The sequence below is a fragment of the Triticum urartu genome, chromosome 2A, assembly GCF_056163025.1.
Source record: "Triticum urartu cultivar PI428250 chromosome 2A, HENAU_Tu73, whole genome shotgun sequence".
Taxonomy (NCBI): Eukaryota; Viridiplantae; Streptophyta; class Magnoliopsida; order Poales; family Poaceae; genus Triticum; species Triticum urartu.
In genome coordinates, this window is record NC_141874.1 from 66,937,232 (window position 1) to 66,958,651 (window position 21,420).

At 49.0% G+C, this 21,420-nt stretch overlaps 5 protein-coding genes across 6 annotated transcripts; 4 read left to right on the forward strand and 1 right to left on the reverse strand.

Moving 5' to 3' along the window:
• The first annotated feature begins 300 nt into the window (after positions 1–300).
• Positions 301–3,095, forward strand: LOC147983790 (uncharacterized). Its single transcript, XM_087543115.1, has 2 exons — positions 301–1,643; positions 2,958–3,095. Exons 1-2 carry the CDS (start codon positions 392–394, stop codon positions 2,966–2,968), a joined length of 1,263 nt encoding a protein of 420 aa, XP_087399241.1. The 5' UTR covers positions 301–391; the 3' UTR covers positions 2,969–3,095.
• A 244-nt stretch (positions 3,096–3,339) lies between these two features.
• Positions 3,340–5,214, forward strand: LOC125535635 (protein ALP1-like). The gene is made up of 4 exons (XM_048698702.2): positions 3,340–3,501; positions 3,737–4,246; positions 4,317–4,542; positions 4,627–5,214. Exons 2-4 carry the CDS (start codon positions 3,737–3,739, stop codon positions 5,070–5,072), a joined length of 1,182 nt encoding a protein of 393 aa, XP_048554659.2. The 5' UTR covers positions 3,340–3,501; the 3' UTR covers positions 5,073–5,214.
• Positions 3,364–6,576, forward strand: LOC125535634 (uncharacterized). Its single transcript, XM_087543116.1, has 3 exons — positions 3,364–3,501; positions 5,376–5,725; positions 5,803–6,576. The coding sequence occupies exons 2-3, from the start codon at positions 5,378–5,380 to the stop codon at positions 6,304–6,306; spliced, it is 852 nt and encodes a 283-aa protein (XP_087399242.1). The 5' UTR covers positions 3,364–3,501; positions 5,376–5,377; the 3' UTR covers positions 6,307–6,576.
• A 2,128-nt stretch (positions 6,577–8,704) lies between these two features.
• LOC125535636 (serine/threonine-protein kinase AtPK2/AtPK19) lies at positions 8,705–12,418 on the reverse strand. Its single transcript, XM_048698703.2, has 7 exons — positions 12,207–12,418; positions 10,199–11,147; positions 10,034–10,116; positions 9,832–9,952; positions 9,573–9,746; positions 9,375–9,479; positions 8,705–9,223 (listed from the first exon to the last, which is right to left on the reverse strand). Exons 2-7 carry the CDS (start codon positions 10,856–10,858, stop codon positions 8,906–8,908), a joined length of 1,461 nt encoding a protein of 486 aa, XP_048554660.1. The 5' UTR covers positions 10,859–11,147; positions 12,207–12,418; the 3' UTR covers positions 8,705–8,905.
• Positions 12,419–17,040: 4,622 nt separating this feature from the next.
• LOC125535637 (uncharacterized) lies at positions 17,041–20,178 on the forward strand. Of its 2 annotated transcripts, XM_087543117.1 has the most exons (4): positions 17,041–17,377; positions 17,513–17,683; positions 17,777–17,902; positions 17,933–20,178. In XM_087543117.1, exons 2-4 carry the CDS (start codon positions 17,560–17,562, stop codon positions 19,858–19,860), a joined length of 2,178 nt encoding a protein of 725 aa, XP_087399243.1. In that variant the 5' UTR covers positions 17,041–17,377; positions 17,513–17,559; the 3' UTR covers positions 19,861–20,178. The 2 variants fall into 2 exon arrangements, with proteins under 2 accessions (XP_087399243.1, XP_048554661.2); XM_048698704.2 differs by having other exon boundaries at positions 17,042–17,377; positions 17,777–20,178.
• The last annotated feature ends 1,242 nt before the right edge of the window (positions 20,179–21,420 follow it).

Consider the following 21,420-nt stretch of genomic DNA (forward strand, 5'->3'; position numbering starts at 1 on the left):
TTCTTTTTAGTTGAGGAAACAACCAATGATTCTGTATTGCATGCTAAAAAATCGGATTACAACAAATTCAGATTCCAATTTTTTTAATTGAGGTCAAAGTTTTGGTCCATGCCTTTATGTTTTGAGGATTACAATGGTGTATTTATGTTTTGAGTATATATAAATTCGATACCCCGTGGCAACGCACGGACAATCAACTAGTAGACATAGATATAGAAAAAACAAAGAGAGATTTTGCATGCGTTTGACAGCCATCGTACTGGGCGTGGGGAGTTTGTACATTTGCCAAAAGGCCCATCAAAATGACCAAATTCCAGTCGTAACCGCTGGCTTCCTCTTCCCCAAATCCCGTGCTAAAACCAAAATAGGGTTTCTCGCCACCGGCGGCGGGATGGGCCGCAACTCAGCGGAGCACCGCCGTCAGTGCCCTCCGCGGCGGCACGCCCCCGAGGATATGGCCTCGCTGCCGATCCCCGACGAACTCCTCGCCGAAATCTTCGTTCGCCTGCCCACCCCAGCCGACCTCGTCCTCGCCTCCGCCGCCTGCGTCTCCTTCCGCCGCGTCGTGGCCGACCGCTCCTTCCTCAGGCAGTTCCGCAAGCTCCACGCGCCGCCCCTCCTCGGCTTCCTCGGCCCGCACACCGGCTTCGACCCCGCCGAGCGGCCTCACCCCTCCGCATCTGCGGCCAGCGCCGTCGCCCTCGCCGCCGACTTCTCCTTCTCGTTCCTTCCGCCCCCCGGCCCCGCTCACCGCTGGGCTCTCTGGGACGTCCGCGACGGCCGGGTCCTCCTCCGCGGGATGCCCCTGGAAGATTCTCATGGAGTCGTCTTCACAGAGACGGTGGTGTGCGACCCTTTGCACCGGAGGTACCTCATGCTTCCCTCAATCCCTGACGACGTAGCAGCTACCGTGGAGGGGCCACGCCCACATTCATGCGAGATTTTCCTTGTTCCCGAAGGCGGCAATGAGGACGATGAGTCAACAGCCGCTGAAGAGACGTCATTCAGAGTGATCTGGATGGGGCACTATGAAGATAAGCTCATCACCTATGTCTTCTCTTCCAGCACCAGACAATGGCAAGCCATTCGATCCCTTACCTGGACCAATTTGTCAGCTGGCTCGCTATCATCGACAGAGACGACACTCTTCTGCCAGCGCCAATACGCGTATGGCTGCTTTTACTGGCTGCCAAATTCGAAGCACGGAATAAAAATGTTGGTGCTCAACACCCGTAAGATGGAGTTCTCCGTTGCTGAACCCCCAGCTGAACCCAAAGTTTGTTACAGACATATAACCATGGTGGAGGCAGGAGAAGGCAGGCCCGGGCTGGTTGTCCTTACATACGGCCCACGCGGCCACATTTATACCATTTGGAGAAACAATAATGGGAGTTCCAGCCAATGGCAAAAGGATAAGGTAATCCCACCCTCACCGGGATCTGGGTACGTGCTCAGACAGTCGATGGGGACACATTTGCTTTTGAATCACTGGGGGTTCTCATCCTTCGACGAAGAATTATGCACAGACTTATGCACGTTGGACATGAAAACATTAAAGATTGAGAGAGTGTGTGCTTCCACAGTGCAGAGCTTCGCATATAGCAACTATCCACCATCGTTGTCGTCACCGACAATATCAAATGGTAAACTCTCTGTTGCTTGCTCTTCATTCTTCTCACATAGCTTGTCTGATGCTTGATAGTTGGCTATAATCACTGGTTCTCATTTACACGTTTCATAGTTGTTAATTCTTTTGTGCTTGTGATAGAGCTGATCAGGCTTAGGAACATTATTGTGATTTGTTTGTTAGTCTGTCCTAAATGCTACTTTAATAGGACACAAGGAAAGATGTTGAACACGACGAGTACCATTTTGGAGGCATCATGAATTCATAAAAAACACTAGATCACGAGGACCATTTTGGCAAAAATTGTTGTTGTGGTCAAGCTAATCGAGAAGGAATACAAGTCTAAAATTATTTTCACCTCCGGATTGTTTCAACTTGGAAACAATCGTTGCGGGTAGCAGGAGTTTATTTATCTCTTTTGATAGATATAATGAGACAGAGAAGTCGCGTTTTGTTCATCTTTACACCTACAAATCCATTTATCATATTGACTCCAGATGAATATAAGTAGGAATAGCTGGTATGGTTGCAAATAAACACCCAAGCAATTTCTACCACTAATGCATCTCCTGTGTATATTGTGAGGATAATTGAAGGGGTGAGCTTGATTAATTTCTCAAGGGTGTTGCCATGCAAATAGCGAAAAATTGATGTGCTTGGGAACTATTTGATTTGAAATAAGACTGTCAAGATAAATTAGATGCAGGGAAACCATGTTTTTACATAGTTAAAAGTTTTGAACTTGTTGCCTATCCTTCAGGGCGCATGCTGAATGCAAGTAGTTTTTTGATTGTCACTACCTAGACCTGAGTTTCTATTCCTTGACTTGACTTAGAAACTTGGTATGCTACTAGGTAATTTATTAAGTCCTGCAGCGAGAAGCCACCATTTCTTTTATGACTTTAAGTTCTGCTGTGATTCATTTCTAAATGATTGTATGCCTTTGTGTTGTTATGTGTTTACTCTTGTACTGCAAATTACAGTCTTAAAAAATACAGAATTGAGTGTTTGAGGTCAATACTGCTAATTGGAACATTGGGGAAAAGAGTTCCAGGCGATTTTCCATGCATCATGTTGTGTTGTTTGGTTTAAGACCTACTCCCTCCATCCCATAATATAAGAGCGTTTACACTTGTGTAAAAAATGCTCTTATATTATGGGATGGAGGGAGTAGTATTTTATCTCAGCTATTCTGCTAGCTTCTTCATGTGTTTCCTCCTAAGCAATTTTCCAACTTGTTACCCAATATAAAGACCCAAGGTTTATTCCTTTTGCTAACAAGTTTCTGAAGATCTGAATTTTTTTTGTGTGCATAATTTCGACAAATTAGACGGCTATTGAGGAGGAGGTAATGGAACAAGGCGCGGAGACGCTGTAAGGGTGTGTTTGGTTGCTGTCATGGGATAGAATGTCATGGGTCCGACCCATTCCAAAAGCCCATTCCCGTGTTCAGTTAGCCGAAGGGCCCAGAACCCACCAGTCCCAGAAAACCGAATATTCGGTGATTATGCGGAACCGACGCATACCTCCAAATCGGCCGGACGACAGAGAACGAGCCCTCGAGCCCTCGAGCCCTCGTTCCCCTCGCACGCAGCCCCCCTCCCGCATCTCAGCGCCGCCAACCTCCCACATCTCTCCCTCTCTCGATCTGCCACTCCTCCCTCTCCAGCGCCGATTCCCTCTCCTCCCCGTCGTCTCTTCCCTCTCCAGCGCCGATTCCCTCTCCTCCCCGTCGTCTCTCCCCAGATGGCGCACATCTGCAGCTCGGCAGCGACCTAGGACCGGGTGGAGACCTACCTGGCAGCGGCAGGAGAGGAAGGAGCGGCCGGAGGTGTGCCTACAGATCTGGATTGGCGGCTAGCAACGAAGCCAAGGTATGGTTCCTACTCCTTTGTATACGCTTGATGGGTACAATGGATTGATGGCAGATTTTTATTTCCTGTGTGTGCCATGTTCCTCCTTTATTTGTTCCATATATATGTGATGCTGCCTACTGTGTAGATCTATGATTACCCAAAAAAATTTAATAAGTGATGCTGTGTACTCACCAGATCCATGGTTACAAGTCATTAGTAGTCATATATTTTTGACTGTATGCATCACTTGTAGATGGTCAGCAAGATGAACAAAAGAAAAAGGATGGCTAGGGGAGCAGCTGTTTTTGTTGCACTAGCTGCAATGGCAGTCATTGTTCGGGCAATGATAAGGAAGAGGAGACCACGTATTACCTATGGCCCAATGCATGAAAGAGATCGGATCAGATATGACTATCTAAACCAGAAAATTTGGCAAAGCGATGTGTTATGCAAAAACATGCTAAGGTTTGAAAGAGCAGCGTTCTTTCGCTTGTGTGGCATATTGAGGGATCGCAACTTGCTAGAAGATAGTCCACATCTTAGTGTGGAGCAACAATTGGCAATGTTTTTGCATACAATTGGGCATAACCTTCAGAATATGGTTGTTTCTGCCAATTTTGGTAGATCATATTGCACAACCAGCATCTATTTTAGAAAGGCTCTTCATGCCATAGGCGAGCTTCGTAATGATTATATAAGGCCACCATCATTGGAAACCCCCGCAAAAATTGCAGGAAATCATCGATTTGACCCATATTTTAAGGTAATTTCAGAGACTATTCCTTAGCTATCTAGGCTATATGATATGCCATTTAATACTGGTCTCTATATAGGATTGTATTGGAGCTATCGATGGTACACATGTGCGAGCAGGGGTTACCAAAGATGTGGAGCCTTCTTTTCGTGGTAGGAAGGCCTTTACCACTCAAAATGTGATGGCAGCAGTAGATTTTGACCTCCGCTTCACATATGTGTTGGCTGGTTGGGAAGGGTCTGCACAAGACGCGACCGTCTTAGCTGATGCATTAACTCGTGAGAGAGGCTTACAAGTACCACCTGGTAAGACGTTGACCTAGATAGAAATTGTCCATTTGTTACTGCCTTACGAAACCATTGTAACCAATATTTATTTTTATTTTTTAGGAAAGTACTACCTAGTTGATGCCGGTTATGGAACCAAGCCTGGGTTCTTACCACCTTTTCGTGGCGTGAGGTATCATTTGAATGAGTGGGGCAACAATCCGGTCCAAAATGACAAGGAGCTATTCAACCTTAGGCACTCATCTCTACGGGTGACGGTAGAGAGGGCTTTTGGATCTCTCAAGAGGCGTTTCAAAATTTTAGATGATGCCAAACCATTCTTCACTTTCCCGGTCCAAGTTGACATTGTTATAGCTTGTTGTGTTCTTCATAATTATGCACTATCACAAGGGATCGATGAATTCATTATACCGGAAGTGACATGGACCACCCAACCAATTCGAACATCAAGGCAACAATTAAGTGACAATAGGGCCTTGGTGGACCATAGGCTACAAATTGCTGCCCAAATGTGGGAAGATAGGCAACTTATGTATGCCAATTTATGAGTGCAGTGCACTATGTATTTGTAATGTTTATGCAACTACCTTTGCATTCATTTGATGGCTGGACAGATTGTGGTATTTGTTATGTCAAACCATGTATTTGTGATGATTTCATCATTTTTATTGCAACATTTTGATGGCTGGACAGATTGTGGTATTTATTATGTCAAATCATATATTTGTGATGATTTCATCCTTTTTATTGCAACATTTTGATGGCTGGACTGATTGTGGTATTTATTATGTCAAACCATATATTTGTGATGATTTCATCCATTCTTTTGCAATTTTTTGATGACTGGACAGAAATGGACAATGTTGAAGTTACCGCTGCAAGTGGAAACTCCGGGAAAAGTGGGGTCATTGTATGGACCACTTCCATGACCAACACTATGCTAGGTTTTTTGGCTGACCTTGTTGCTAAAGGGAAGAGAACTTCTAGTGGATTCAGGGAGACACATCTCAAACAATGTGCTGCTGTTTTGAACGAGCAATTCAAGCTAACTATCACCTCTGATCAAGTTAGAAACCATCTCAAGAAGTGGAGGAAGATTTGGGTCAGGGTTGTCAATTTGAAGAATTTAAGTGGAGCTCTATGGGATGAAGATACTTGCACAATTAGGCTCAGCGATGAGCACTATGCAGGTCATTGTATGGTAAGCTTCTTATAGTATGAACGATATCATCTCATTTTCTGCCTTCATTATGCTAATGACTTGCAAATTTTTTGTAGACCCACAAACCTGATGCTCCCTTCTTGAATAACCCAATTGAACACTATCATGCTATGGCGACCATTTTTGGAACAACCGGGGCTAAAGGGATGAATGCAAGGTCTGGAAATGATCTCCTTTCTATTGACGTCGATGATGAGGAGAATGGTGAGGTGAATGGTGAGATCAACACGTCACCGCAAGTTGGTGAGTCTTCTGACCCCAAAGGACCACCAAAAAAGAAGGCCAAGGTGGTGAAAGTTCTAGAGGATCCACTAGGTGCCATTCTCAAAGATGGGTTTAAACTTGTGGCTGAAGCTCTTGTGAAATCTGGTGGAGATGATGATGATATACCCGATGACCTTTGGGATGTAGTCTCTTGTTTGAAAGAATTTGATGAAGAGCACCTTGCCCATTACTATGCTCATCTTGTTGACAACCCCAAGACTGCAAAGGCCTTCATGAAGCTTTCCGAAACCAACAAATCTGTTTGGGTGAGTAGGTATGTGAAGAAGAACTTCTAAATTTGATATGGTTGTCAAGTATGTGAACTTGGCATGTATGGCTGTAGTGCCATTGGGTTGCTTTTGGATGTTTGGTATGTGAACATGTATGGCTGTAGTGCCATTGGGTTGCTTTTGGATGTTTGGTATGTAAACATGTATGGCTGTAGTGCACTTTCCTTGGTTATTTGTATGTGAAAGACATGTACTGCCTATTTGTATGTGAAAGACATGTATGTGCTGATTGCTTTTGGATGTACCAAATGAACTTGCTACATGATTGCCATCTTATGATATTGCTGGAAATTGTGTTCTTTGTCAATATATATTGTTATGTTGTTTTTTTCTTGAAAATACAAATGAAATGCTGCTGAAAATTTGAATTTTTGTTCTTCCATTCTTCCAAACCAAACACTGGAATGGAACCAACCTGTTCTACTTTTTTGCACCTACCAAACACAAGAACGGAACCGACCCGTTCCTCTGGAATGGAACCATTCCATTCCGTGACAGTTGGTTCCTCAACCAAACACACCCTAAGCTGAAGGGCGCGTAGATTGCCATCACGATGAGAGTACTGCCGATGATGCGGATGCTGGAGGTCAGGCTGATGTGTTGAGGGTTGGAGATGGTGCCTATTAGGGCTGTGCTGCAACTTGAAAATAGGCTCGTGGTATGTATGTAGTAGGGTGCTTTTGGTTGTACTCCCTCCGTTCCGAAATGTAGGTCTTTGTAGAGATTCCACTATCAACTACATATGGATGTATATAGATGCATTTTAAGTGTAGATCCATTCATTTTGCTCCGTATGTAGTCCATCAAGTGAAATCTCTACAAAGACTTATATTTAGGAACGGAGGGAGTAATATGGTATGTATGTGTTGATGGTGTGACTGCATAATCGATGTTGGTGGTGAGAGCATAATCGATGTTTAGTTTCTGTGCAATTAGTATGCTGATTACGGCTCTGTACTAATGTTCCTCAAAAAAATCAGTGAGGTATTTGGAACTAATGTAAAAGGCCAAGATGTTTTGTTAAAAGTCAATTTTCTCTGTTCTGCTAAATTGTGTTGAATCAGATTGCTAGTTTATTTGAATATCAGTACGTTGTTTCACAAATCAGAGCCAAGCTCGATGACAGTAGTAGTGTGTGTTTCGAATGTGCATCATGTCTTATAAGAGATGCCATTTTACCAATCTTGTTTTAGAACGCTCAGGCCATGCTTTGTGCTGGTGACATACAGGTTATGATAATCCAGCTTTTCTAGCATGTTTTTGCCTATTTCTGTTTATGGCTCTTAAGTTTTCCATGATTCATCCCCTTATCTTCACCAGCCTTTGTTTGGGCCATGTATTCCAACCTGTAGTGGAATTCACAGCGAGAAACACATGTAAGCAAGTCTTTGATGTTATTTATATTTCTGTCGAGGTCAATATTATTATGTCAGTATGGCAGTAGGCAAGAAGAGTTCTGGAGGTTGCTTCTCCATGTGTTGTATGTGCTTTGCTTTGAGCCCTGGTATGGTCTAAATGCTGTCCAAATGGTTCTGGGAAACTTTTGAGAGATCCATGTATCAATATGACTATAGGCAAGGTTCATTCCCTAGAAAATTTTGAAACAATTCCACAAATTGAAGTGCAGATATATAACTAATCTGGGAAACTTTCAGCTAACGGGAACCATTGGTTTGAGAGATTCATGCTTCTGGATGTTTAGCTTCAAAATTTGACTGAATTTTAACAGAAATTTCAAAGTTTCCAGACATATTACAAAAAATCCCAGAAATTGAAGAATGCATATATGACTGATCTGAGAAAGTTTCAGCTCACGTGGATCATTGGTTTGAGAAATTCATGCTTCTCACCTTTCAGCTTAAAAATCTGACTGGATTTGGTTAGGAAGTTCAAAGTATCCAGAAAAAAAAATGAAAACAATTCAGAAATTCAAGAATTTGTCGGCGGACATAGAATTTTTGGTCGGCAAATTCAAAGGAATCATTGAGTGAAAAATGAAAACAATTCAAAATATCACTAATCTGTGAAAGTTTGTCTTGGCGCACATTCTCTTGGAAGCCGACGGCTGCAGTTCAGCAAAAGAAGGTTTGTCCGAGACCTTACTGGCCCACATTCTCTTGGAAGCCAACGGCTGCAGTTTATGACTGTCACCTCCTGCAGCAGCAGCACGGCTCGCCCAAGGGCCAGCTTCAGGAACCCAACCTGGTTTGTCCCCCCGGTGAACTGATCGAACACCACCTTCTTGACACGCGACTGCACGCATCCGATCAGACCGACCCCCTGCCAGAAGGTGGAGTTGAGCTTGTCCATGGCCTTGGCTTCACCGTGGTCATCCTAGTAGTCGGTGTCATTGTCGGACATAGAATAGACATAGAATTTTTGGTCGGCAAATTCAAAGGAATCATTGAGTGAAAAAGGAGCAGAGAAAGGGCCGACTTCTCAACTTCTCTAGTTGCTCTCTGTTTCCAACTTCTCATTGCCGCAAGTAAAGCAGATGCACAAGAATCTATACATCATACAGGCCATAGAACACAGCGGTTCAGTGAATGAACTAGATCAAAATTGCGCACACCCGTTTCGGGCGCACTAGAGTGAACCTTGCAGCCTAGCTAGAGCTCGAGGGCGGCTTCAGGTCATGGAGGAACGGCGCGGGCCTGACGTAGGTGAACCCCGCGAAGTTGCCTTGCCCGCCGCCGGCAGTGACGGGGGTGGCGGCCGGGGAGTCCAGCACGGGCGTGTTGGTCCAGCACACGTCGAAGTTGGCGATGCAGGTCAGGCCGGCGACGTCGGGCCGGAAGCTCGGCTGGATCTCCCTGGCGTCCAGCTTCCTCCAGTTGATCGGCTTGAACCACCTGTGCTTCTTTATCTCGTCGCTGCCGCCAGGTCCGGTTCCCAGCCGCTTGCCGGCCTCTTTGTGCAGCAACTGAAATATTGCAATATTTTAGATAATAAAACAGTTAACTAGCCAGTTTCCCTCATGCTGTTTTTTGTTCTGTAAGACCTCTATATGGTACTATTTGTGCTATGAGTTACTACATGATGTATAATGAAATCAAACAAGTTGGAAAACGTACTCCTTTCAGCAGTGAGTGAGCTTCACTAGTCAAAAACGGAGGAAGCTTCAACTTCTCCTTCACTATCTTCTGCTGAACTTTGTCTCTGTTCCCAACAAACGGGGGCTGCAAAGAGTAGGAAGTCATAAGCCATGACACGTCTGCACAGAAAACCTCTCGGATGATAAGCTTGACATCCCATACAAATATGCAACTCACCTTGCCCGTCAGCATTTCAAACAGGAGGATTCCTACACTCCACCAATCTGCGGCCTTATCATGCCCCTGGCCCTGAATAATTTCAGGGGCCATATACTCGAGAGTGCCACACATCGAGTTTGATCGGGTGTTCTCACGGAATTCTTTCGCAAGGCCGAAGTCAGTTAGCATGGCCTATAACAGCGGCACAAGCAAATAGATGTCAGATAATCAAAGAGAAGACAAAACGGGATTGTTGGTTGCAACAAAGAATTCTTACATGGCCTTCAGCATCCAATAGGATGTTCTCGGGCTTAAGATCTCTATGCATAATCCCATTAGCATGGAGGTGGGCTACAGCAGATATAATCTCAGCCGTATAGATTCGTGCAAGTTCCTCCCTGTTAATATGAAAGGGTTTAGTTTAAAGGCATGTGCAGCTATCTTTTAGCAAACAAAATTACTAACAAGTGAAACAGCACCTAAATAATCCTTGCTTGTAGAGCTGAAAGAAGAGATGCCCCCCGTTTACGAAGTCCAGGACAAGGTAAAGTCGATATTTGGTCTGCACAGGCAAACTGTTTGAATGTTTGTACCAAGATATGAATGCCAACGCAGAGATGACAATATGTATACACATGACCTACCTGAAAGGAGTACCTCAGCTGCACTACATAAGGATGGTCAACTTTTGTCAGTATGTCTCTTTCAGCTTTCATGTACTCGGAATGGTTTTTCTCCAGTATCTTGTCCTTCCTCATGACTTTCATTGCATATATTTCTGAAGTACCCTTCTTTCTCACCTGAAAGACTTTGCCAAATGCCCCTTGGCCTACAAGCTTCAAGATTTCAAAGTCATCAAGCCCAACACCCTCATCCTCAGTCACGGCATCACCAAACTCTTCATCACTGAACTGCTCTAGGTTAAGTTCCTTTTCTTCTGTAGTGTGACCTACAAGTTCTGATGATCCATCTGCTATGTTTAGAGTGAGCTTGCCAAGTCCCAAAGAGCAGCTAACAAGTGATGATGGACCAACAAGAGAATGTGACCGCTTGAAGATGACCGCAGGATCATTATAAACCTCCTCAGGGGACTCAACAGGAGCTGCAGGGCTGTCAGGATCAACAACACAAAGTTCTGTTGCTGTCTCGACTGGACTGGAACCAAAAACATCAGAGAAATCATATTCAGCATTTTCAGAGGAGACAACGCCCGGGGGATCCATGGGGAGAATTGTCTTTGTAGTAAAGAGCTTGGGTCCTTGTGCAAGCTTTACTGCCAGAGAGGATGTCTGAGAAAAAACCATCTATCAAAGGCCAATGCAGCCGAGTATGGCAGCTCCAGGGCAAGTCTCCGACATACTGAAACTAATGACTCCTGCTACATTGCATTCTCAAGTAGGCTCGCTCCACAATTTCCAAGGATGTAAAATGATGTACTGCTGTGAACAGAGAGGCCTTGAACAAGTTGAAGTTTCCACTATGAATTGGCCAAGTATCCTGCGAAAAGGCAGATCAAAACGATGCTGCTGTTCCCTGCTGAATATGACTTGCTTGATGCCAGTGTTGTTCTTCCTGGACTCGTGAAGCAGAAATCTAAAACGGACACAGAACAGATAAATCGTCAGTCTCATCTAGTATTGGAAGAAATCTAAAAAGGAAAGCAACATTTGCAGGACAAGTATTAGATAGGGATACCCTGTGCAAACGACCAATATCTTCTGTAGGGGAATCTATAAGAACATGGTACAAACGGTTACTGTAGTCAGTTCTAAGAATATTTATCTTGCTAGGATTTAAACCTTCACTGACACCAGAAGCAATCATGTGTTGCAGGAAAACTCTCTCGACATCAACAAAACTAAGGGACAATCAGTTGACTACTGGCAGGATCTCAGTTTGCATCACCGACCATCAGCACCTATCACTGGCCTCATTTGAAGCTCCCACACAGCAATCAGCAAGGAAGAAGCCGGCGGATGACTCTGCGGCTTCACCACTTACAGATATGTAAGGTGCATCACTGCATCATCAGCAGTTCGAGCATCTTGAATGCCCTCAAACATCCTGAACAGTGAACAGTGTGCATAGTGTACTAAATTCCCAGCACAAGGAAGCTGGAGCTTTGCAATCTAGCAAGGAGAAAAGATTTCTCGAAAGTTACTTCCAGATTCTTAGAACACAAAGGCATACATGCTTTCTAAAAGCAGGACAACGTGCCTTTAGTCCAAAATTGTACTTCCAACTTCCACAATCCTACCATCCTAACCACGCTATGCTCAACACCTCGACTCAGCCTAGCATCGGCATTCCTTTGCTGAACAACCAATCAATTAGCAACGGATTCCCGATATAGATCGAACTCCACCCCACTGACACAGCAAAGATTAAAACCGCACGCTACTCTTTCCCCGCTCGACCGCATCGAAATCACTGCAACCAAGCCATCACCCCAGAAACCACGAGATCCGCAGTGGGGAACGAGAGGTAAGCGAGAGAGAGAGCCAATCCAGCGGACAAACACAGATCGAGGAACCGAAGGCGCGGGACTAGTCTATCTGCTCTCTCACTTCCCGCGAGCGCTGCGTCCGTCAGTAAATCGTAGTTCAGATAAGGGGCGAGACCAAACCGCGGGGAGGGGGTGGGGAAGCTCACCTTGCGTGATCCGCGGAGGTGCGCGCGGTGCCGGCGACGCCCCGGCGAGCTCCGCTCCGGGCGGTGGGCGAGGAGCGCGGTTGGTGGAGCGAGGTGGGCGGCCTGGGGGAGGAGGGGAAAGGCGACGGGCGACGGACGGACGGGGCGCGCCGCGTCCGGTCAACTACGCGGGCTGGGTGCCTGGGTGAGGCCCACTTCCAGTGGGTGGGTGGTTGGTTATGGCCAGATTAGCCGCGCCGCCGGGTGGGTCCCTCTTATGCAAGGGGAAAAGAGGATTTCCCGCGAATTGGATATGCTTGAGTTGTCACTGCCAACATGGGTAAAGCAAAAGCATATCCCTAAAAAAAAGCATGTCCATTGCCTCCAATTCCAGCCGTTGGATCTGAGATGAGTGAACCAGAATTGAGCCCCCCCCCAACCGCACACGACTGCCTACGATGTTGCCATTTGCCCTCTTCCCGCCTCGTCATGGCGCACTGGTTTACAATTTCTCGCCTCCTAGGTCTTTGGCACCTATGCAGACACACGAACGAAATAGTCTTTAGGGGTAGTCTCTGTGACTCTCACTCATCTGCAGGGCCTGCAAGACGATGCCGTCCTCTACCCTGTGCGCCTACCAACCGATCATCGGGATGATGTCGAAGCCTAGCTCTCGTTTGTGTGAGTGGGTTGTAATGTGCTCGTGAGCTTAGGTTTTTCTCATCTCGCTTGTGTTTGCCATGTACGTAAAACCTTTCCCACCTTTTCTCTTGGCCTTTTTTAATGGAATTTCAGCTTGAAAACCTCTCTTCCAAGTGAATTTTTGAAGAAAAAAGGCGATGCATTGACTACAATGATTAGTCGTCACAAAATACATTGAATTTGACCTTGTCTGGAGTTTCGTATAGTTACATACCTCTGAGAGTTTTACATATGTGATTAATGTGGCACAGGAAAGACCATTGTAACTTTTATAAGTTATTATATACTTAAATTTTGAATAGGAACTAGCATGGAGGTAACATAAAACATAAAATCTCTAATCACCCATGTAGAATCTCATCCAATCTAAGCTAGACTTGGCCAATCCGCACCCTAAACTTCCACGAACACACCCGCGGACGCAACCACATACAATCCCGGACGGCCCCTCGTACTGGATGTCAGACAGGCGCACTTTCTCAAATTAATGCATGTCCATGCACGTCCATGATACACGTGAATATCACACGTAAATAACAACCGTTGGTGGCAAAAATACATAGTTCGAACATTAAAAAAAGTGCATAATTCATTGGCTTTTGTTGTGGGTCCACATATGCTCTACAACATCATTGAATTGTTATGTGTGCATGTGATGATCTCAAAGATTCTGATGCATTTGTAGAAAATTAGTAAGCTCACATTCGTCTTGTTGTTCCGGGTTGTTGACTTGTTTCCCGGGTTTGCCAAAATCATGGGTTCGAGCTACCCCTTCACCTCATCCTCGTCAATCATATTCTGGAATTCTCCAGAGATGACACAACATGTCATTAGCTGCCATAAAGTCTCTAATTCCCATATTATTGCAGCTCCACGAACAATTCCCCTATGAGCTTGGAGTACCCCGAATGCCCTCTCCACACCCTTCCTAACTGCTTCTTGCATTGTTGCAAAGTGGATTTGCTTGTTTCCGCAGGGATCAGATATGGTCTTCACAAATGTCGCCACATTGAGAATAGATACCATCGGCAAGGTAGTACCCCATGCCGTGGTCGCGGCTGTTGACATTGAAGCTGCACAACGACGTTTCTCCATTACAAAGTCTCTTAAACACGGGAGATCACTAAAGCACATTGATGTCGTTGTGAGAAAAAGACGTTCAAAAGAAAGCATGCAAAATCCACAAGTCATGTGATGCCACTTTTTTCAATATGATGGTGGCCTCTTTGGTGTGACCTTGATACATCCTGCACAAACCTTTGGGAAAATTCTTTCATTGTCAATGCATGCAATCAATTGAACCAAGCATAACTGAAAAACCTCTTGCCTCTTCAATAGCCAATAACCTTTTATGCATCTTGCACATTTGGTTCTCTTAGACACTCTGCTCCAAACAACCTCCACCACAGCACGGGCAAACTTAACAATTGTCTTTAGGCATGTGCTCTCTCCCATTCGTACCATCTCACTAACGGCATCGGTGACGGTACTAAGTGCAAGCATGCTCATAATAGCCATGCATTTCTGCTTAGCAAATAACGACGGTTCTTTGCAACAATTCCCGATGAGCTTGATGTAGGGATAATGTGCCTCCACTCCTTCCACCACACTCAAGAACAAGAGTTTGCGCATACAGAGGCATCGACGAGACCATTCATCAAGAATGTTGGTTCGGGATTAAAGTAGTCCTCGTAGAGCAGCCGTGCTCCGAAGACCCTATCCCGGTTTAGAACTTTTCTACTGTTGATCGAACCCTTGAAGTTTAGAATGTGCTCCACCTCTCGGCCCATTTCCCGTTGGATGCTCATGATCATCAACATCTCTGTTTCTTCGTTCGAATCCTACGAATCGACGATCTCCATTTGAATTAATTCATCAAACTTTGTCGATGCATAGTCCTCATTCGATGAACCATCCGAATCCATCGTCTTGCCTACAAAACAATCACAAAAAAACTGGTCGAACAATGTGTCGAGCTCATTGAGGGCAAGATGCAGACTGAGAGGAGCCGAATGTACCATGGAGGTGTTCGGGCTAACTAGAGTGTCTGTGGCGGCGAGAGTATAGGGGAGAAGTGTTGTCACGCATGCTGATGGCGTTGATGGCTCGGTACGACAACGAAGCTAAGGGAGGGCCGGCACGGACGAGGGGAAGAGAGTAGAGGAAAATGGCTGGTCCAACAAGTTGCAATTTACGGTGTGTCCTCCCTGTCGAGTCCGACGTGGCGAACGTGCCCGGGCTTCCCCATATCTGCCCCATTTTTTAGCTAGATATGAGGGATTCTGGTCAGCCCGGAGGTTTACCGACGCTATGTGGCGCCCATATGGTTCGTGTTTTCTTGACCGGTCGATGACCAGACTGTCCGTCCAGGCTTACAAGGGGTTTGGCGAGCCCGGTTGTAGATGGTCTAATATCACTAATTTACTTCAGCAGTCTCCATCGGCAACAAGTCGTTAATCCTCATTTGTCTATTTATCCTCTCCAGCCCGTTTGGACTACCGTCAGCCATAGCGCATGATCCGGATGTGATGTCTGCGTTGGATTGGCTCTGGCTCCTATCACTGCTTTGCAGAACACATCCACGTGACAATGTGTGCTTTGGTGGGAGTTGCTCTGACTAGACACACCCATGACCCACATCTTCATCTTGGACTGAAATATATAAGTTGCACCGTGTGGAGTTAAAAAATACACTTGCCCTTTTGCTGATTTTTTCTTTTTAAGAAAAAAAGGAACATCATGGGCACACGCTCGCCTTCAACTTGGCGTTGCAGACCATGCATGGGCACACGCGGACGCGATATCTTTCTCGCCGCAGAATCGTCACGTTCTACACGACCAGGCGAATATATCCAGGGCTCCCGTGCGCAAGGGACCAGCGGCCGCGCTCCCCGTGTGGGCGGCCGTGTGGCCCCGCGGACCGAAAACAACTAGGCGGCGGTAGGTGACGACCCGCGCCGGTCGGTGGCGGTGCCATGCCAGTGCGCCTCGACTGTTCGCAGCTGCAGTTCTATGCGGGGCCACGCCAGGCGGCCGGCGCGGCACCGCCCACCGTCCACCTGCCACAGCCGTGCAACCCGGAGCTCGTCGCCGTTGACAAAAACGCGCGGCTCGCGCGCCTCGTGGCACCGAGGACGGCGACGAGAGAGAGCGTGCCGCCAAAAAACGCCTTTTTCCATCTCAAGCTCAGCCGGCGGCGCCTCATTTATTCGGCCCGCGTGACGCTGCTACGGTGTGGCGTGATGTCGCTGGCGACCGTGCCGCGCCATCTTTGGCAATTGGCGACATGGCAACGATCCTCGTTATTACGTACGTACGTGAACGGGTCGCGCGAGGCCCAACTTCCTCCGGTCGCCACCCGCGACTTTCGCCGCCACGACAAGTCCTTGTTTATACTCCACCTCACTCCGTTTTCTCACCCCTTCTTGGAGTACAGACCGAACGCCTGCTACTATTCCGTTCCGCACTGACCGGGTTGACCTAACAACGCGGCTTGGCTTGGCTTGCTTCCCTTCCGTGCGTGGAGGGTGGCCCGAAGCAAAGATAAACAAAGAACATCCCGAAAACAAACGCAGATCTAAGATTTTGTGCCCAGATGCCAAATCCATCGGAACGACGCATAGTTTACTCCTGCTGCGACCATCAGGGTGTCTCGAACCTGCTCGGAAAACGACGGCCCGGCGCGCGCGCGCGCTCGCAGTGCGCATGGCAATGCCGGGGTGGGGGCCGCGGAGCCAGATTTCATCCGTTTCCTTCACTTTTCCTGGTGATGGTCTCCTCCCAGCGACAGTGAGCGGGCGGGCGCGCGCGTCAGCCGCTACGCCCGTCCCCGGCGCGACCAGTCACCAGCACGATCACCGCGGAAAAGGGGCCACACGCGGCTCCACGGTGGACGTCCAGAAGGGCCAGCCGGGGCGCGACCAGGACGACGCGGTGGCAGCGTGACTGGCGTCGGCGACACGGTCGCCCCCCCTCGGCCCGGACGACCTGGCCGCGCCACTCGATCGCTCGCTCGCCAGCCAAAGCCAACGCCGAATCCCGCGGGGAGCGCACCGGTCGTCCCTGTCGTTGAAGCGGTCAGCCGCGGCCGCGCACACCAGCCCGCCTCCTTCCTCCTCCTCGCCCCACCCAGCGCATATAAATATTTCTCCGGCGCGCGCGCATCGTTTTACATGAGCTCAGCTCCTCCGTCTCCACTCCAAACCTCGCCATTATTCTATTGCTCGCAAGCCCAACAGGGACGCGTCTCTCTGCCTCCTCGCTTCCATCGCACGTAGAGTACTACAAGAAGAAGAGCCGCATCGGGCTGCCCGGTCTGGACTCCCGCGACGACTAGCGAGAGCTGCCTACATATAGCTAGCTTCCAAGGATTGGATTTGGAGGAGAGGCGGCTCGATTCCGAGGAGGAAGAAGAAGCTGCAAGAGCACGCAAAGCGGGACGTCTTGTTCTCGTCTCGAGTGGACGCCGAGGGAAAGTGGGAGATTTTGCGGTGAGTGGGTGCGCTTTCTGTTAGCTGTGCTCGAGTGCCTCCGTCCTGTTCTTCCTCCTTTCCGGAAACAACAAATTGGACGAAGAAATTGGTGCCAAAGCGCTAACGATTTTATGCTTTCATCTGTCAACGCAGGCCGCGAATTTGATTGATCGAGTGATGCTCTGGGGCCTTGTCGGCTCATGGCGATCTCGGACACCAGCGGCGGGGCTCGCCACGTGAGGTGCCCCAGGTGCCGCAGCGTCCTCCAGGAGCCCGCCGGCGTCCCCGTGTACCAATGCGGCGGATGCGGCGCCAGCCTCCGAGGTAAATTCGAGCTCCACTCCGGTGATTGGATCTTCGCATTTCCATGTAATTTGTCCCGGGTTTCTGATTGGATTTCGTTTTCTGGTTGCGCAGCGAAACTCCCCGGCGGCGACACGCGCGGCGCGTCCGTCAGCGCTGCTCCGTCCACGGAGAGCGTCCTGCCGTCTCCTCGCCGGAGCCAGGCTCAGAGCGGCCAGTTGGGCGGCTCCGGGGATGTCGCGAGCACCAGTGGCACGACTCCTGACGCTCCGAGCACCAGTGGCACGACTCCTGACGCCCCGAGCACCAGCTACCGAGGCGCCGGCACGACGAGCCGACGCGAGGCCGGTGATCTCACGCCGCCGGTCGTTGAGAGGAAGGGGCGTGATCACCACCGGAGTACCGATCAGGCGGAAGCTGCTGGCAGTTCTCAACCGCGCATCACAAGGGGTGCGGTCAGTGCTCCCAACGCCAGTGCTGCCCCGTCTTCAGCGAGTGTCCTGCCGTCTCCTCGCCGGAGCCAGACTCAGAGCAGCCACTTTGGCTCCGGGGATGTCGCGAGCACCAGCGCTCCCGCCCCGACTCCTGATGTTCGAACCACCAGCCCCCGGGACGCCGGCACGACAAGCCGACGCGAGACCGGCAGGGCCGTGGGCACGAGCGGCGATCAAACGCCAGCGAGGAAGCATCACTCCTCGGCGCAATCGCCGCCGATCGTCGAGAAGAAGGGGCGTGATCACCATCACCGGAGTGCCGATCAGGAGGAAGCTGGTGGCAGCTCCGAACATCGCAGGGGGAGGGGCGCGGTCAGTGCTCCCGCCGCCGGTGCAAACTTCGCCGAGATGCGAGGTTCAGAGAGGGCACGTGATGCCGAGCCTGAAACTGATGCCGCGAGGAAGAAAAGTCCAAGTCCAAGCAGAGCGGAAGCTGCGCCAATGCCTGATCGCGCCGCGGATTCCCGGTCTGCGCCGGCAGCGGCGAGCTGGAAACGGCGAGACGATGCCGCGGCGGCGCCGGTGCCGGCTGTGACGGAGGAAAAGGCACCGAGCCCTCCTCGGCACGCGCCGCAGAAGATGAGTCCCCTCCACGAGAAGATCCTGAAGACGGTGGACGAGCTCAAAGGCGACCTCTCCGAGCTCTTCAGCCAGCCTCCGGAGGCCAAGCCAAGGACACCATCGCGTCCGCCTCGTCGTCCCAGGCAAGAAGGCCACGCCCCTCACCCGGCCGTCCCTACCAGCAGAGCTCGCCATGCCACCACCGCGGCCGCTCTGCACCACCGCGGCAACGCGGGCAAGCACGGACAGGCTACCCTCCGCGGTCTGCCGTCGCGGCGGTATCGCCGGTGCAGGGCTGACCCGTGCGGCGGCCACGACGCGCGCCCGGCAGGAGCATGCCGGCACAGCTGCTGCGACCACGTCAGGCCTGAGTGCGGCAGCTGCAGGGGGCACTGCTGCCGCCCGTCGAGAGCGCAGGAGCCCGCGCGGCCGGCCGCAGCGGAGGCCAAGAAGCGCGCGCCGCCGCCGAGGCACCACTGCCGGCCGGTCCTGAAGGGCGCGCCGTTCATCGTCTGCTCCAGCTGCTTCACGCTCGTCCAGGTGCCCGCGGGGTTCGCCGTGGCGAGCGCCAAGGTGCGCGACCTGCGGTGCGGCGCCTGCTCGGCCGTGCTCTCCTACTCCTACCGCGACCCGGACAGGAAGAAGCCCGCCGACGAGTGCAGCACGGCCGGCTCCTCCCCCGCGCGCCACGTCGGCGCGCGGCCGGACCTGTTCTCGTTCATCGAGGACTTCGCGGCGGAGTACGGGGCGAGCAGCTACTCCACCACGGAGGACGAGCAGCCGCTGCACGTGTCGAGGAACTCGTCCTTCGACACCGTCGTCGCGGCGGGGGAGGAGGCGGCGGCGGCGCGGCGGCACAGCCACAGCCTGCACCGTCTCATGGGGTACGGCTCGGCGAGCGAGCTGCTGCTGCGGCGCTCCCCGAGCCTGTACGAGTACGGGAGCCCCGGCAAGAGGTCGACGCCGCCGTCGGACGCCAGCAGGCGGCACGACGACAGGAAGGGGAAGGGCATCTGCGTGGAGGACTTCACCGGCGACGAGGACTCGGACGACAGTTGCACGCTGAGGCGGTCGAACGGGAGAAGATCTGGCTGGACGCCCGGCCACGGGGTTCCGGCGGCGGGAGCCATCAGGATCAGGTAGCGGCAGAGGAGCTCGGCTCGTCGTATATACTGTAGAAAGAAGGTAGTTTCAGTTCAGGCCATGGAATTCTGATGGTATTTTTCGGGTGTTGGAATTCTGATAGACAGAGTGGATTGTTGTTTAGATTTACCGTTTGGTTAGATTGGTGAGGTGGTGTGCACATTTGGTTGATTTCTTCATTTTTGAGTGCAACAATGTTGCAGAAGTGTAGATACTCAGTCTCTCAATGTTGTGATTCTCAGGATAAGGGAAGATCTAGCGAAGATCTTCAGGTCCTTTCTGAAAGTTTTAACTGACCAAGTACAGTTCTAAAATCAAGTTCATTTGTTACATTAACTAGCTGAATGTCTGTAAGTTGCCACGGGGTAACAGAAAAATATACATTGACATACGAGGTTTAATTTAAAAACGTTTGTTGAACATGATGATTATCTTCTATCTTCTATACCTAAATAGCTAGCCTCATTAACATATTTCTCTCAACATGCAAGCATGACACCTCATCATTCAACATGCATAGAAAAGGCCCACCTCAACATGCAACTATGGATATTAAAAATCCACTTCAACATGCAAACATGCATGCATGTAAAATTCCATTCTATTATGGTATTAAATTTAATTCTTATATAATTTTAAAAACTATTATTTCAAATATTTATGTTTCATTTAGCCAAAATCTCACTAAAATACTGCAAAAATATTCCTGCAATAACGTGTGGGGCATCATCTAGTATTTAAATAGTTAGCCCCCATTAATATATTTCTCTCAACATGCAAGCATGCCACCTCATCATTCAACATGCACGAAAAAGGCTCACCTCAACACGCAACTATGCATAATAAAAACCCACCTCAACATGCAAACATGCATGCATGAAAATTTCACCGTATTATGCTATTTACTTTTAATTCTTATATTCATACAGAACTATTATTCCAAATATTCATGTTTCACATAACCAAAACCTTATTGAAGTATTGCAAAACATTCCCGCAACAACGTGCGGAGCGTCATCTAGTTCATAGAGTGACCAAGTACAACTCTCAACATCTTTCTATCTACTTCTCCCCGGCCACCTCCATCATCTTCATCTGCCTTTGCTCTAGCGTTGTCGTTATTTCACTACAAAAGTCGGTCATCTTTCGTCCTACCATCACATGGGCATCTTTCTAAAATTTTAACAAATCTATGAAACAATCCTCACGAATCCGAATGAGCGATTGTTGTATGTATGATTTACAGATGGAATTGTTGTAGCCTACTCACCTATAATGACATAACATGGCATAGTATGAAAGACGCACTTAGAGCATCTCCAACACGCGCGCTTCGTCTCAGCACGGTATAATTCTTTTACATCGTCAAAATAGTTTTTTTTATGCGCGGGAGGGACAAAGAGGTTTTTCAGATGCACAAAAACACAACGCCCAATCCGGCAGCCCCACCTGCAGCAGCCCCCACGCACACCTGTACGCTAAAGTTTTTTGTGCGCGCTCTGGAGATGCTCTTAGTGCAATGACATTTTTTTTATCTTGACTCCAACAATGATACAGTTC

Coding starts and splice junctions, on each gene's coding strand:
- LOC125535636 (XM_048698703.2), bottom strand. CDS start 10,858: ATGGTTTTTTCTCAGACATCCTCTCTGGCAGTAAAGCTTGCACAAGGA. Junction 9,747..9,831: donor TATTGGATGCTGAAGGCCAT/GTAAGAATTCTT, acceptor CCGCTGTTATAG/GCCATGCTAACTGACTTCGG. Junction 9,480..9,572: donor TTGAAATGCTGACGGGCAAG/GTGAGTTGCATA, acceptor TACTCTTTGCAG/CCCCCGTTTGTTGGGAACAG.
- LOC125535635 (XM_048698702.2), top strand. CDS start 3,737: ATGGTCAGCAAGATGAACAAAAGAAAAAGGATGGCTAGGGGAGCAGCT. Junction 4,247..4,316: donor GATTTGACCCATATTTTAAG/GTAATTTCAGAG, acceptor GTCTCTATATAG/GATTGTATTGGAGCTATCGA. Junction 4,543..4,626: donor AGGCTTACAAGTACCACCTG/GTAAGACGTTGA, acceptor TTTATTTTTTAG/GAAAGTACTACCTAGTTGAT.
- LOC125535634 (XM_087543116.1), top strand. CDS start 5,378: ATGGACAATGTTGAAGTTACCGCTGCAAGTGGAAACTCCGGGAAAAGT. Junction 5,726..5,802: donor ACTATGCAGGTCATTGTATG/GTAAGCTTCTTA, acceptor AATTTTTTGTAG/ACCCACAAACCTGATGCTCC.
- LOC125535637 (XM_048698704.2), top strand. CDS start 17,560: ATGGCGATCTCGGACACCAGCGGCGGGGCTCGCCACGTGAGGTGCCCC. Junction 17,684..17,776: donor ATGCGGCGCCAGCCTCCGAG/GTAAATTCGAGC, acceptor CTGGTTGCGCAG/CGAAACTCCCCGGCGGCGAC.
- LOC147983790 (XM_087543115.1), top strand. CDS start 392: ATGGGCCGCAACTCAGCGGAGCACCGCCGTCAGTGCCCTCCGCGGCGG.